The sequence below is a fragment of the Diorhabda sublineata genome, chromosome 2 (genome assembly GCF_026230105.1).
Source record: "Diorhabda sublineata isolate icDioSubl1.1 chromosome 2, icDioSubl1.1, whole genome shotgun sequence".
Classification (NCBI taxonomy): Eukaryota; Metazoa; Arthropoda; class Insecta; order Coleoptera; family Chrysomelidae; genus Diorhabda; species Diorhabda sublineata.
The window spans coordinates 26,129,990-26,143,697 of record NC_079475.1 but is presented as its reverse complement, the minus strand read 5'-3'; the positions used below and the strand labels follow the sequence as shown (position 1 = coordinate 26,143,697).

General features: G+C 30.6%; 2 protein-coding genes across 4 annotated transcripts in view; both read right to left on the bottom strand.

The window, feature by feature from the left end:
- The window catches only part of LOC130453192 (protein madd-4), a 119,754-nt gene that overhangs the window by 15,526 nt on the left and 90,520 nt on the right, over positions 1-13,708 (bottom strand). For all 3 annotated transcript variants that reach the window (XM_056792810.1, XM_056792811.1, XM_056792812.1), the window contains exons 5-9: positions 5,294-5,554; positions 3,360-3,504; positions 1,775-1,904; positions 1,056-1,161; positions 829-924 (exon numbers count right to left, since the gene is read on the bottom strand). In XM_056792810.1, the coding sequence (XP_056648788.1) occupies positions 829-924; positions 1,056-1,161; positions 1,775-1,904; positions 3,360-3,504; positions 5,294-5,554 (738 nt within the window). The remainder of the gene's footprint in view (positions 1-828; positions 925-1,055; positions 1,162-1,774; positions 1,905-3,359; positions 3,505-5,293; positions 5,555-13,708) is intronic.
- On the bottom strand, positions 9,229-10,870 carry LOC130453194 (spidroin-1-like). Its single transcript, XM_056792816.1, has 2 exons — positions 10,841-10,870; positions 9,229-9,735 (listed from the first exon to the last, which is right to left on the bottom strand). Exons 1-2 carry the CDS (start codon positions 10,850-10,852, stop codon positions 9,295-9,297), a joined length of 453 nt encoding a protein of 150 aa, XP_056648794.1. The 5' UTR covers positions 10,853-10,870; the 3' UTR covers positions 9,229-9,294.

Below are 13,708 nucleotides of genomic sequence, written 5' to 3'. Positions count from 1 at the left end.
CGAATTTCTTAAGAAAGAAGTTGCTTACCTTGAACATTTAGTAACCGTCGATAGTATCAGACCAAACCTTACCAAAATAGAAGCTATTCAAAAATTTTCTTTGCCAAAAACTGTTGTAGAGATCAAATCATTCCTAGGATTATTAGATATTATCGAATATTCGTACCGAATTTCGCTAAAATCGAATGAAATCTAATACACGGAAAACAGAATTTTCAGAAATGGTTCACATTCATAAGAAGGAAAAAGCTATAAATGATAAAAAAGATCTAAGCAATTAAAGTGAAATTTATAGCTCCATTTTGTAATTTCTAATATAAGTACAAATAAGTTAATCAAGTACTGCTACATATTTGAGATGTCGATCTCCAGCCGGTCAGAACTTACGTTGAAAGATTGAGTTCATTTTGTTTTTATGTTAACAATTTTATCTTATAGGTTATTGGGTACCCAAAACTCAACATATTTATGTTATATTTTTGTCTAATGTTCACAAATTTCTTTGTCATAATATTTCATCTATTTTTATCTCCCTTGAGGAGTCATATGTATATATGAAAGAAAAAAACGAATATCTTGTAAAAGTGATAAGTAATTAACTTGTAGATTACTGTTCCAATTGCAATAGTTTTTAATAATCAAGGTACTAAAAGTGCAAGTTGATAACAACAATTCTTATAAATCATTATCAAACTACAAAAGGACTTTTAGTTTTCAATCCACCATATACGAATGTTTAGTTGGCAATTCTGTGATTATAAATGTTACTCTTCTCTAGTTGAGCTGTCTATCTACAAGTTTTTGTAAACTATTATGAGACGATCTTACCCCTGACCATGTGGTTGTTACCCAAGTCGGACAATCGTATTCATTGCAGTCCTCCTGGAACCATGGCTTAGGTCCTTCACATTTGGTGTCATCTACCTATTGAACAAATAAAATTTTTATGAAGCTCATTACATTATACTAACTATAGAAACATCAATTTTTTCTAAGAAATCAATTACGTCAGAAGCAACTCTAAAGCATAGTAAGGATTAATTATGACAACTCACTATCAATTTTGTATTATTAGTTTCTTGAACAACACATTGTACTTCTCGATGTCTGATTCCACGACCACAACTAACTGAGCAAGGTCCCCATTTATTGGTATGCCATCTAAAAAAGTTCAACTCAGTTTAACATATACTCATGAAAGTTCCCCATTATAAAAATGATAGAAACACATTAAAGATACAATAATAAAGTGAGTGTGTTCGATCCAAATCCGTTATGAAAATGATAGAAGTCCTTCTCACTAGTTTCACTAAGCAGTGTTCTTACCAATGTTCAATTTTACTTTCTAATTTACGCAGCTACGAGGTACTTTCTATCAATGTTTTGAACATTTGCATTAAGATCTCTGTAGCAGATATGTTTTTGGTGATAGATTCTTGCTGAGAATGGGGTTTGAGACTGTTTACGAAAATGTATCATCCAATTCATAAAATAATACCAATTGGCTTTATAAATAGATATGTAGACCATTTGATAAGTATCTTTCCACCTTTTTCTTACCGCAAATGTAAATGTACTCACAATTATATTTATCAAAACTTCATCTAATTTCAAATTATCAGTGTTTTTAAAAAAAATTTGAAATTCTCAAATAAAATTCGAATAAAGGAAGATATTTCTCCAACAATGTTTGTTATGACTGTGATATAAATATGAAACGAAAAACATATCATAATTCCATAAGCAAGAGGTGTATCGAACATGAAAAACTCACTTTGGTGGACAGTTGTGAGTGTTACATTCAACGATGGTCCTATCAGGCTTCTGCGATTCATTGCACAACTTCTCCTCAACTTCGTCTCCCGTGTCCCTATTTTGGCATTTAGGATATGACACTTTGTATCCTGGAAAAAAAGTTATTGTTGTAATGAATAATTGTGTGCGTTGAATTCAATTCCATGAAACAGTAGGTTAGCGAATGTTTCCACTAGACCCATCTGAAATTTTAGATATTGGAGTTATATTGGCAAGTAGTCTACTCGTGAGGTTATTCTGTTTTTTGAATGAACTTCTTTTCAATGATCATTATTTATTTATCAGGTATCAAAGCCAAAGTTATAATGACGTATAACTTAAAATATTCCGCAACGTTTGAAAACGAGTTTTGTACAATAAGTTCAAAACGTCAAAACAAAGATATTCTGTACATCCTAATAATAACGCTTTTTCTAAATTTATGGATTAATAGATACATTTTCTCGGAAAATAGAAATGAATTCAAATTGAACCAAACATTTTTGAATTGATAAAATATACCTCTATTATCATTCCGCGTCTAGTCTACATTGATTTAATTACAGTTAAAATGGTGAAAAGCCGTGAATTTTGTAATCAAGCACCTCTGGTTCTATGCAACTTTATAGGGTAAATGTATAATCTACCACATTAAAGACTAGATATCAGATTTTATGGATTATGTCTTGAAAATAGCGTGAATCTGTGCAAAATGTACAAAAGTAAGTAAAGAATTTGGAAAATACTATTCCAGCGTGGTATAGCCTAAGAGGTATGATATTGTCACAAGCGGAATATTGAATATGATCTACTACTTGAATGCACACATTGCTCTGGAAGTCTAGGTGGTTATTGAAAATCCTCTAGCTTCAAATATATTCACAATTCTAACATAGAAAAATAATTGAAAGTTATTCTATTTGTGGGAAATAACATGGCAGCGCGGAAAAGGGAGGCGGCCTTGAAAAATTTAGTTAAGCTTCCTAGTGTGTGCCACCTTACTACAAGTTGACGGAAATTCTTAACGATATATCAAATTTCTATCAAAACTGAAGGTAAGGTCGAAGCTACTCTAGCCACCATAAATTGGCTCACACAAAGTCATTAATAGACAATGTTTTAGAATCATATTGAATATTCTGGAAACCCAGAAATAGAGAATTCAAAACTACAAGAAAGGAGAAAAAAGTGAAATTGCCATAAAAATGGGAGTATTGAAGGAATAAATCAAATATTTTTTAAAGTAAATGAAAAAATATTAAGAAAATACTGGATAGATGATTATCTCTTAATAAGTAGCATCAGAGTGATTAAAGAGGAAAAAATGATCATATAACAGATTAATCGGAAACGATTATGATCTAGGTTGTGTAATTAAACAATTAGTATGTGAGTTTTATTGAGATTCGCATGATTTAGAAAACTAATTCGTGTATATTTAATAATATTGTTTTTTAACGAAGTATGATGCTTGTAATTGGAATTAGGTGATGACTCTATTCCTAGAATACACAGAATTCCACTAAATGTATTAGTTTGTTACGCCATCTCATATTAATCCTTACCTCCCCCACAAGTAGCAGAGCACAATGAAGTATGAACAAGGATCCAGTGATATAGTGATCTGGAACACGTCGAACCATCTCCGCCACATATTCCACATTCATCGACTTGTTTTTCTGAACCAATCTGTAAATCACAACCCACTTGCTGTAAAGAAAGACATTCAATTGAATAATTGTAGATAATATTACTCAGTTGAGTTTCATGTTACTTCACAACGAAATGAATGTATTTGATCAGCTATAATTAGAGGATAGTATTGATAATTTCTTGTGGGGATTTTTATTTATTTTGATAATTGACAAAAGTTCATTTTTGTTGAATGTAATATTTTTTTGTATTAACTAGTTAATAATGTCTTGTTTTCATGATGTCGTAGGTAGACTTTCAACTTGTCTCGAGTGGTAACTGGCGTTGCCAAGAACAATTACAGATCCGGCTGGAATAAGATCTAGCATTTGTATAAAGAATTTCTCGGACACATCTGCATTCATATCTTCGTGATAGTCGTCGTTTTTTTTTTATTCAAATAACAGTAGGCCACCATCAACAAAACCACTGTCACTGCCAATATGTGTTACTATTAATAGTCTGCCTTTCCCTGATGGAGCTCTCTATCCTGTTGATAGCTCCTCGTTAACCCAAGTCTCGTCCAAATAAAAAATAGTTTTTCCTTCCTTCAGGAGTTTCTTAATCGTCCGTAAATAAGATCTTCTCCAGCAAACGATTTCTTCGGAATCTTTTGAATAGGAATCTTCACGTTGGTATTTCCAACGAAACATTAGTTCATGTAGAACTTGCCAAAGCTTATTTCTGCTAATTGGTGGCCATTCGTCTTCCAACAAAGACGCCAAAATTTTATCAATGGTAGTAATTTTCTTTTTTAATTAAAATGGGTGGACTTTCCTATTCCTATTTGCATATTTGTAATCTTTATCGATGTAAACCTTTGGCCTCCCTGACCGAGACTTTGGACCACTAAACATCCACTTGTTTTCATTTCCTTAAGTTTGTAGACTGTTGATTTTCCGAGACCTCTCATCTTCGAACACATACTTGTTAGGTCATTCACACTCACTGAAGAGTACTAATATTCTAATGCACCATATACATTTAAAGCCATGGCTTTCTCGTTAACAGAGAATGCAGTTGTATTTTGAGAATTTTCCTTCATAGGACTTTTTCTCAAGCTGAAACTTGTCAATAACCATTTAAGTATACCTAATATGTTAATCTTTTATTTCAAAATGTAGTTTTTCCCAGAAAACATATTACAAATCATTTGCAGATAACCTGTCTGGTATAGATATATATTATAAAGGGCGTGAAATATTTACCTGTCAACATTATTCCTTTCTCAAAAAACCCCGAAGGAATTGTTTTGGCCGATAAGAAAACATAGTTGGAAATTTGAACTTGATGCAATAAATTTCCTAGAAAATAAATGCTGGATTCATTTGCTAAGGTTTAATAAAATAAAATAATAATTTTTTATTAAATGTGACTACGGCTATGGTGGCCAGGAGAGGGATTGATTTATTACTCTACACTATTTACGAATGGAGTATAGCAATTGTGCCCAAATAAAGACCCAACGTACTACGAAAATATGCCTTAGATATCCTTTAACAGATTTCCTTTGAAGAAATAGTTGACTCTGAGGAGCTGAAAAACATGTTGAGACATGTGTGGTGAACATGAATATCCGAAATACTTATTCCAGTCCCAGTTGAAGAATTGACGACATGAACGGGACTAAACTTTTCAAAACGCTTCGAGAAAATGAAGTGTATATTGCATTTAGTTCGATTCACTTATATACACATATTACTTAGATTTCCCATTATTTCACCCCCTTTTATAGAACCATTAATAGTCATAATCAATTGCTATATCAATTTGAATGAGACAAAACAATATTAACCCATTAACTCACCTGGCAATCGCCTCCGATACATACATCCAAGCTTCCAGGTCTACACCTAGTACCATCAAGAACTTTATTCGAAAAATTTTCTACTACCGCAACGAAGTTGTCATTAGATTCATCTAAATCGATTGGTCTACCTTTACAAATTAAAGCGCAAGGATAGTTGTCCATATAATGAGGCACCCATTCATATAGGATTCCGTTTAGTGGTATGTTGTTGTAGGTAGCGCATTGATCTTCTCGAAAATCATGGGGGTCAGGACACGCCTGGAATAAACATTCACTTAATAAATGTAGACATTCAGGAAATTGTAGGATAGGTGTGTGTGTAGGTGAGTGCGCGAGCATTTATATCTTTGATATAGTTATTTTCCTAACAAGTACGGAAAGTGATACTTTCCCGCACGCGACTGCAGTTGTCGGCAATCGGTCAAGTGCAAGAAAGACACTTTGCGCATTAGTTAGGAACATTATTTTTTCTACGACAGTATACACAAAAAAGTATACCAACCCATTTTTCTAACATTATTTTATTCAAATAAACAACATAATAATACACAAAACTTTAACTAAAAGCTACTAATTATTATAAATATTGAAAACACAATTTGTTGTATTCTGTAGACTAGTGAGAATTGCCGGTCCAGTGGCGTTATTTGGTTTCAACTGGAAGGTAGATGACGTCGATGAGTATGGCATCGGTTGCAGATCGCATAAAGATGACGATGACGGTGACGGCAACAGTTTTAAGTCATTTGGCAGGTAACAGCTCTGAATTAGTTTCATTTGTAGCCTTCAAAATGGCTTCGGGAAGTTCGGGATGAATCCATTAATATTATTGTATCGAATTCGGTTTAATGTGGTTTAATTTGGAAGAAGATTGCACTTATTCGGTCACTTCCAAGACGTTTTGAACAACTTTGACGTTTTAGTAACAATTACATGGTTATATAGAAAATATCTGTATCATTTTATATTTTCAAAAAATTAAAAATGCTACAAAAAGCTAGAAAAGGCTTAAATTTTATTTGATGTACTATTTCGTAAATATTTATTTACCTGTATTAACAATAGTTATAATTTCAGAAGTAAAAAACTATCTAATAAGGTCAAAATCTGCATAATCTGACACTTTTCAAACTAAAATGCGTGCGGAAAAGTGGGTTAAAACGCACGGTCGTAGAAAAAAAACATATTTTGCTTAGCTTGAAATCTATATGTGTGCATATTTTTTTTGAAAATCCGGTTTCCTTGGTGGTAGTAACTTCATTTAATGATAATCTGTGTTCTCTTCTATATTAAACGTTTAGAAAAAATTCTCATACGCCAGAAACAAAATAACAAAAATAGTAGTTTCATCTATGATTGGTTAGTAATGAGCTTTTAAATAATTAAATTATTTGTTATCAAAAAACAATATTTAACTTGAGAATGATCGTACCAAATTAATTTATAAATCAAATATTTCATACATCTATTGAAGTCATTTTTCAAAATTTTTCTAACAAACAAGCAAGTTATTTTTAATGGTTTATTCTATGAAAACAAAAACTACCGATATAATAAACTCAATGTTATCAACATAAAAATTTATTAAAATATTGTATTGAAAATATTTCGAATATAGAGATATCATAGGATGTTACAGTTCCTAACATTAGACCCTAAATGTAGGATTGAGCATGTAATTACTGAGGATTGTTAAATTGAAACTATTTTAACCCATATTGATTACATATTGTGTGATAGTATGCAATACAGTTTACTGAACTACTAAGTAAAAATGCTATCGTAGCATTATTTGCGATCGCTAGAAATAGTTACTGGTGTTTCAAGTGTTTACATGTGAATATTGCATAAAAGGTGATTGGCAACGGGTTCGGGTGGAATGAACTATATTTGTATGATAAACAATTCCAATATATGAGTTTGATTGAATAAAACTAGGATATTACATGGTAACCCTGCCAGCGCCAGTTTTTGATAGTATAGTTAGATAATTCATTTTCACATTTTTATAGTAGCATTGGGGAAACGAAACTAATTAAAATAATAGGAATTTAACTGGGATCAGCAAATATTCTAATTACTATAGATAGTGCTAGTATTGGTCACGACTTTAATTTCATATAAAGTTCTGATAATTTGCATTCTAATTTAACATTGGTAATAGAGGGCACTAGTTACACTTGTTTGTGTTAAATAAATCAAAGTAAACTTTATTTGGCCTGAACTTACAACTAAAATAATAAAAAAAATTAAAAAGCGTTGAATTCTACAAAAAAAGTTACTCTTCTTTGGTTCATGTAACTCAATCGGTTATCGAGTTATTTGCTTCTAAAAAGTTCAATAAATTTTAATTTTTTCATAAAAAAATTTTATTATTCCTTAAATATGTAACAATAACAAATTTGTAAACAAAAATAAAAAACTTCAAAGCAAATGCTCAAAATGCCCACCATTTACTTCAATACACTTTATGATCCGCTTTCGTAAAGATCTCTTAATATCAAATAATCCTTGTCTATTATTTTTAATTACATCCACGACTTCTTCTATTTTCCGTCGCAGTTGTGGAAAGGAAGTAATTTTTTCTTTGTAAACTAATGCCTTCATTTGCTACCAAATTGAAAAATCCAAAGGATTTAAATTAATGCCTCTTGGTGGCGAAAATTAATATATAATAATATAATATATAATGTATAATATATAATATATAATATATAATGTATAATGTATAATATATAATATATAATATATAATATATAATATATAATTTATAATATATAATATTGGGATCGTGGCAAGGACACATCAAAGTGGACTAACTTCGATATATTTTCCGAGCTTTCGAATACTTAAGTATTTATCGTCTAGGAATAATTAAATAAGATTTCCGGTGATATTCAATATTATTGAAGCTTGTAAAAATGTTGGAAATGTATTGCTAACAAATGAGTTGTTAGTTGAATCTGATGAGCTATAAAAAAATTTGATTTGATTCTGCAGAAGTTCGAGGTACCAGGGCATAAAGGTAAGTAGTCTGTTAAAAAATAATATAATAAATGAAAATATTTAAGTTTTTATTCTCCATTGTATTTAATGTTATTTATTTCTTGAATTGTAGAACATCGCATGAGAGTTACCGCGACAAAGCTATATGTTATGTTCAACGTAAGTTCAAGTCGTAAAAATAATATTTGTCAAGCAAAATTCAGGATCTTCAGCAAGTAATTTATATACTCCGATTAAATTTAAGTTGTTTGATGTTGTAAGTAATAATAATCTTTTATAATGTGTCTACAGGTGGTTGCAAATTAATAACAATGATGTTAAGAAATACTTATAGCGAAATGATCTTCACAACAAAAAAATCGATCTTGTCTTGGGATTATCACGGTGCACTGCTTAAAACCATTTATTTCTTCGTTTGTCATATTGGGGAACATTCGAAAACATTTTATTTGTTGTTTTTGTAGTATTCGTACATAATGGTACCCAACAAGAACGTTAACTTTTAAGGTTCGACATTTTCAATATAAATTTGCATATTTAACAATGGCAATAGAATTAAATAGACCTAAACACTGTACTTATCATTTCTTATTAACTGCAATAAGTGAAAACGAACAACATGACGTCACACGAACTCGGGTTTCTTCGGGAGCTAATGGCGTGTTCTCAGTACTCAATTAAAAAATTGAAATAACTTATTCAATTATTGCGAAAAAAAAATAGTTTTGTTATAAAACTTATATATGATCTTTCCATTTATCACAAAAAAAATAAAAACCTAAACAAAGAATTTGGACCTTAAATTTATGTAAATTATTTCAATTTCTTACTGCTAAGGAGGTTTTAAGGATCAAATTCAACAGAAAATATGTCTCCATCTAAGAAACATAGTGTATAGTTCAATACACCGATAAATAAAAATTTATTAGGCAAATAACTGAGTTTTATTCAATGAATTTATATAATTTACAGAAGTCATATGCTGAACATAATTAATGTTCAATGGTGTCTGGAATCCATTGGCCTCCCAAAGCACCTTCCAAAGCTCCTCTGGAAGCTCCATGTGCTGCATATCCCAATGGAGTACCCAAACCGAGACCTAAAGGACCAGCAACTCCTAATGGAGCGACACCAGCAACTCCCCATGGAGCGACACCAGCACCTCCCCATGGAGCAGCGAGAGCAGCAGGTGCAGCGTGAGCAACGGGTACATCAGGGATCCATTGGCCTCCAAGAGCACCTTCAAGAGCACCTCTAGCACTTACTCCAGCGGCGGCAACAAGAGGAGCACCACCATGTCCGCTTACAGGTACATCAGGAATCCATTGACCTCCTAGTGCGCCTTCGATAGCTCCTTTGCTGGCAACAAGGCCAGCTCCATAGATACCACTAGCGCTGGCGGTAGCAACAGCTACGAAAAATATAACTGCAGACTGAAAGAGAAATATTTCATTTTTTAATCATCTATCTTTGAATCTCTCTCTCTCTCTTATATATATATATATATATATATATATATATATATATATATATTTATATATAAATGTCTTTTTTTTTGGTAATTCTGACGTTTCTCCTTTATCAAAATATGATATTTTTTAAATTTTAAAACAGAAGAGACCTAAAATTAAGAACATTTAGATGCATAAATATACATAAATATTTATTTTTGTTTCTAAATCTTCGTGGTTTCAGGTCTCTTCTATTTCAAAATTAGTTTTTTTGTTAATAATTTTCGCAAGATAGATAAAATTGACGTTTCGACTTTTCTTTAAGTCTTTAACAAAATATTTTGATAATCTAAAGGGAAGTTTACCTTCGATCTCTTTATAATCTTCAACTTGAATAAGTTGTTTGTCGAAACATGTGTCAAGGAGTTCAATTGTGAATTTTGCTTCAGTAGTAGCAGTAAACAGAACGTACATTATGAACCAGATCTACAGCTCCAGAAATGAATTCAATTCAAAAAATATCTCAAAAAGTCATCAATACGATAAATTGAAATGAAATTTCATTAACAAACAGTGGAATATCAAAAAATATACATTTAATCATAAGAATTCAAAAATCCAAATAATACGAGAAAAAAAGTTCAGAAATTGTTGACACACATAGAAATGAGAAAGCTATCAATGATCAAAAATACGAGAACAGTTCGATCAAAATATACTATTCTATTTTGTAAATGTAATTGTGGATTACTGCTTATTTTTTGTTATATGAAAACTAAGGATAGACTTTTTTTAGTGTGACCAAAACAAATTTTTATTCCGATATTCGTATGATGGGTGTTCTACGGATTGTTTTAATTATGAAAATTGACAAAGTATTTGAATAAAGTTCAAAATAAAGTCAGAACTTCAAGATTATTATCCGTTAGAAGATACCTATAAGTAGACGATTTATCAACATTTGAGTTGGAAAGACAACTTTATGTTAAGAACAGAATGAACAATTACATATCATATTGTTGGATGACAAACTGAGAATATTTATTCTCGATTATTTCAATTAATATCAGGTTTAGGTATTACTTACCAATGGGTTCATGTTGTTTTAATGGGTTGATACCGGAGAAGTGATACAAATATCGGCTATTACATGTATTTTATATAGTGACCAATAACCTTGTCCACACCCAAATAAGACAAACAGTCATTCTCTTTCCGCATGTATACACATGAGGAGAGTAAGATCAGATGAAAAGTTGTGAAAACAATATGTTTTGGCTAGAAAAAAAAAAGAATCATTTGAACTAGAAAAATATTTCGGTCCCGAATAGGAACCGATTCTATGTAAATGAATAAATGCGGTTTCTGTGAAATTTTTACAACATGGTACGATAAAAACGCAATCAGCTCCTGATTTACATGATAATATAGATATCAAAATAAATTTTCTTTTCAAGAATCTTATTTAGTTTTTAAACAGACGGTACATTTCATAGAAAACTTTTTCCTTCAATAATTATATATTTCCCTATTATGTCAATATAGTGAGTACTTATATAGATTTTCCCTCTTTTCTCTTCACTTCAACTTATTGTGTTACGAAAATATTTCAATTGCATCATATTACATCCTATGAAAATTAGAATTGGCTGTCATTTTTTCCAAAAGAGATGATTTATATTTTGAAAATAACGATTTTATTATGTAATTGCTTATCAGAAAATCAAAAAAGCAAAAGAAATTCGCAGAAAGTTGAGAAAAAATACTTACAACAATAATTATTTGTTAAATGTCTCAACAATAATTTAAATATTTAAATGGTTCGAGGTTCGAATATAATACAATGATAAAAAGTTATAGCTCAATACTTCTTATAGAATAGATATAGACTTAACTTTTATTTCAATTACCAACACATTGTAAAGATTCAGTTATACTTGGATTTGATCAAGTTTTTTTCCAATTTAGAAGCAGCTTATTTAACGAAGTGGATTTTGTATTGCTTAATCATTTATACGATTTTAACATAAAGGTTGCCCATTTCTTAAACTAAACATGTTTTAATTTGTTATTTTTTGTGATATTAGCTTATCTCAAGGAATTGTTTATCGAGTAAGGAATGGAAGTCATTTTCCACGAGTATAAACCGTACGAGCTGGAAATTAGCATACCACGCGAATTATACTCTATACTTTTTCTTCAGGTTTAATAGATAATAGCTAAATGATGTCGCAAACATGAACTTCAAATTTAGTGTCTTTATAAATATCCGATAGGTACAATACAAATATCAATTACACATGAATGACAAACGAAATTTTCATTCTTTTTAGAAGTTTTCGAACAAAAGTTCAATTATTCACAATATTGAAGATTACATTGTTACAGTGAGGAAACTGTGTCATTACTTGATATTTGACATTCCATAGGAGACCTGATTTATTTTGTAATAATAACTAGAATTATAATTGTTTAATCAGGTGAAGAAATGAGATACACCAGTTTTGTGATATAGTCGTAGAAAAATATTTTCAATTGATCTGATTAAGAACTTATTTGAGACTGTCCTCAAAATTCTGTTAGTTTTCGGAAGTGTTATGATGAAAATTTGCTAAAACATAAATCTACTTTTCATATGTCTTGAACCAGTAAAAGAGTTCCTTATACAAATAAAACGAGTTTGTTAACCTTGAACAGTTACAATTTCCAAGTTATTATAATACTTGAATTTTTAATGTAACAATTTCATTTTTTTCTATTTGAACTAGTTTCTTAACAGCATTGTTATGTCCGAGCCTGTTGCATTAGATTATAATTGAAACGGAACCTTGATAACATTGCAATGAGAAGGAATTTCAGATAGCTTATGAATTTATCGCAAGAAGTGGCATTAGTTATTGAAGATGTGAAAACAAATTGAAAAATTATTTGTACAAATAGGAGAGAAACCTTAAAAACATTAAAAAATCATAATCACTTCTCGTGCTTACTAAATTCACTTGTACAGTTAGTCAGTAACCCGTATAGATGTATAACAATTTAATGTCAATTTGCATTTCGCAATTTTTTTCAAATAATTTGATTCACAGAATAATGAAATAAAAATTATATACAATGAAAATGCATAATAGTAAAACATGAGGCATTAAAAAGGCACAACATGAAAACTTTTGGTTGGGAAAACTAAAATATATATCTAGTTTACTACCAATTTACTAGCATTTAGGAAAAGTTTTGATATATTTTACAAATGTGAAAGGGTGAGGTAATAAGAAGTCAAAGTTCTTCTCCTGAGATGTCTCTTGACAAGTCACGAATCGAGCTAAAATATTTACAATTGTGTGAAGTGAAAACATCACTCGAAAGTTTCAGAGAGTACATCAGGACTCGAAATATTATCAATTATTACCAGATGATTGGACTATATATGGATAAAATTTTGAAGTTGTATGCTTCTTATCAAAAGTCCAACAATTTATAAAACTGATGAACTTCTCACTGTTATTACTATGACGAAAATAAAGCGTGAATATAGATATACAAATATTACACAACTATGGAGAGACATTATATAGCACGGAATAATAGCACGGTTCGTGACAGTGATGAGAAAGTTTAACAAATACTATGAAAATTGGTATATCAAAACAAAGCTGGAGAAATTCTCCAATATGTTGAGCTAAAGTGCTGAGATCGCTCAAGCAAAAGTTTTGCTACCTTTTAAATAGACAGAATCACAAACTGTACAGACAAAGTATTCAGAAAACGTAAACTCAATATGAACATTTGAAATCAGAAGTAAATAGAACAAACTATCCAGAACTGAGAATTACAAATAAAAGAGTGAGGTGAGTAGAATATAAATAATTCAATAATTCCCAAGCAATGTATACGTCAACTCCATCAGTCCATATACGAACTTCTATTGTCTAGTGAGAATTAAGTTTCTGGAAAA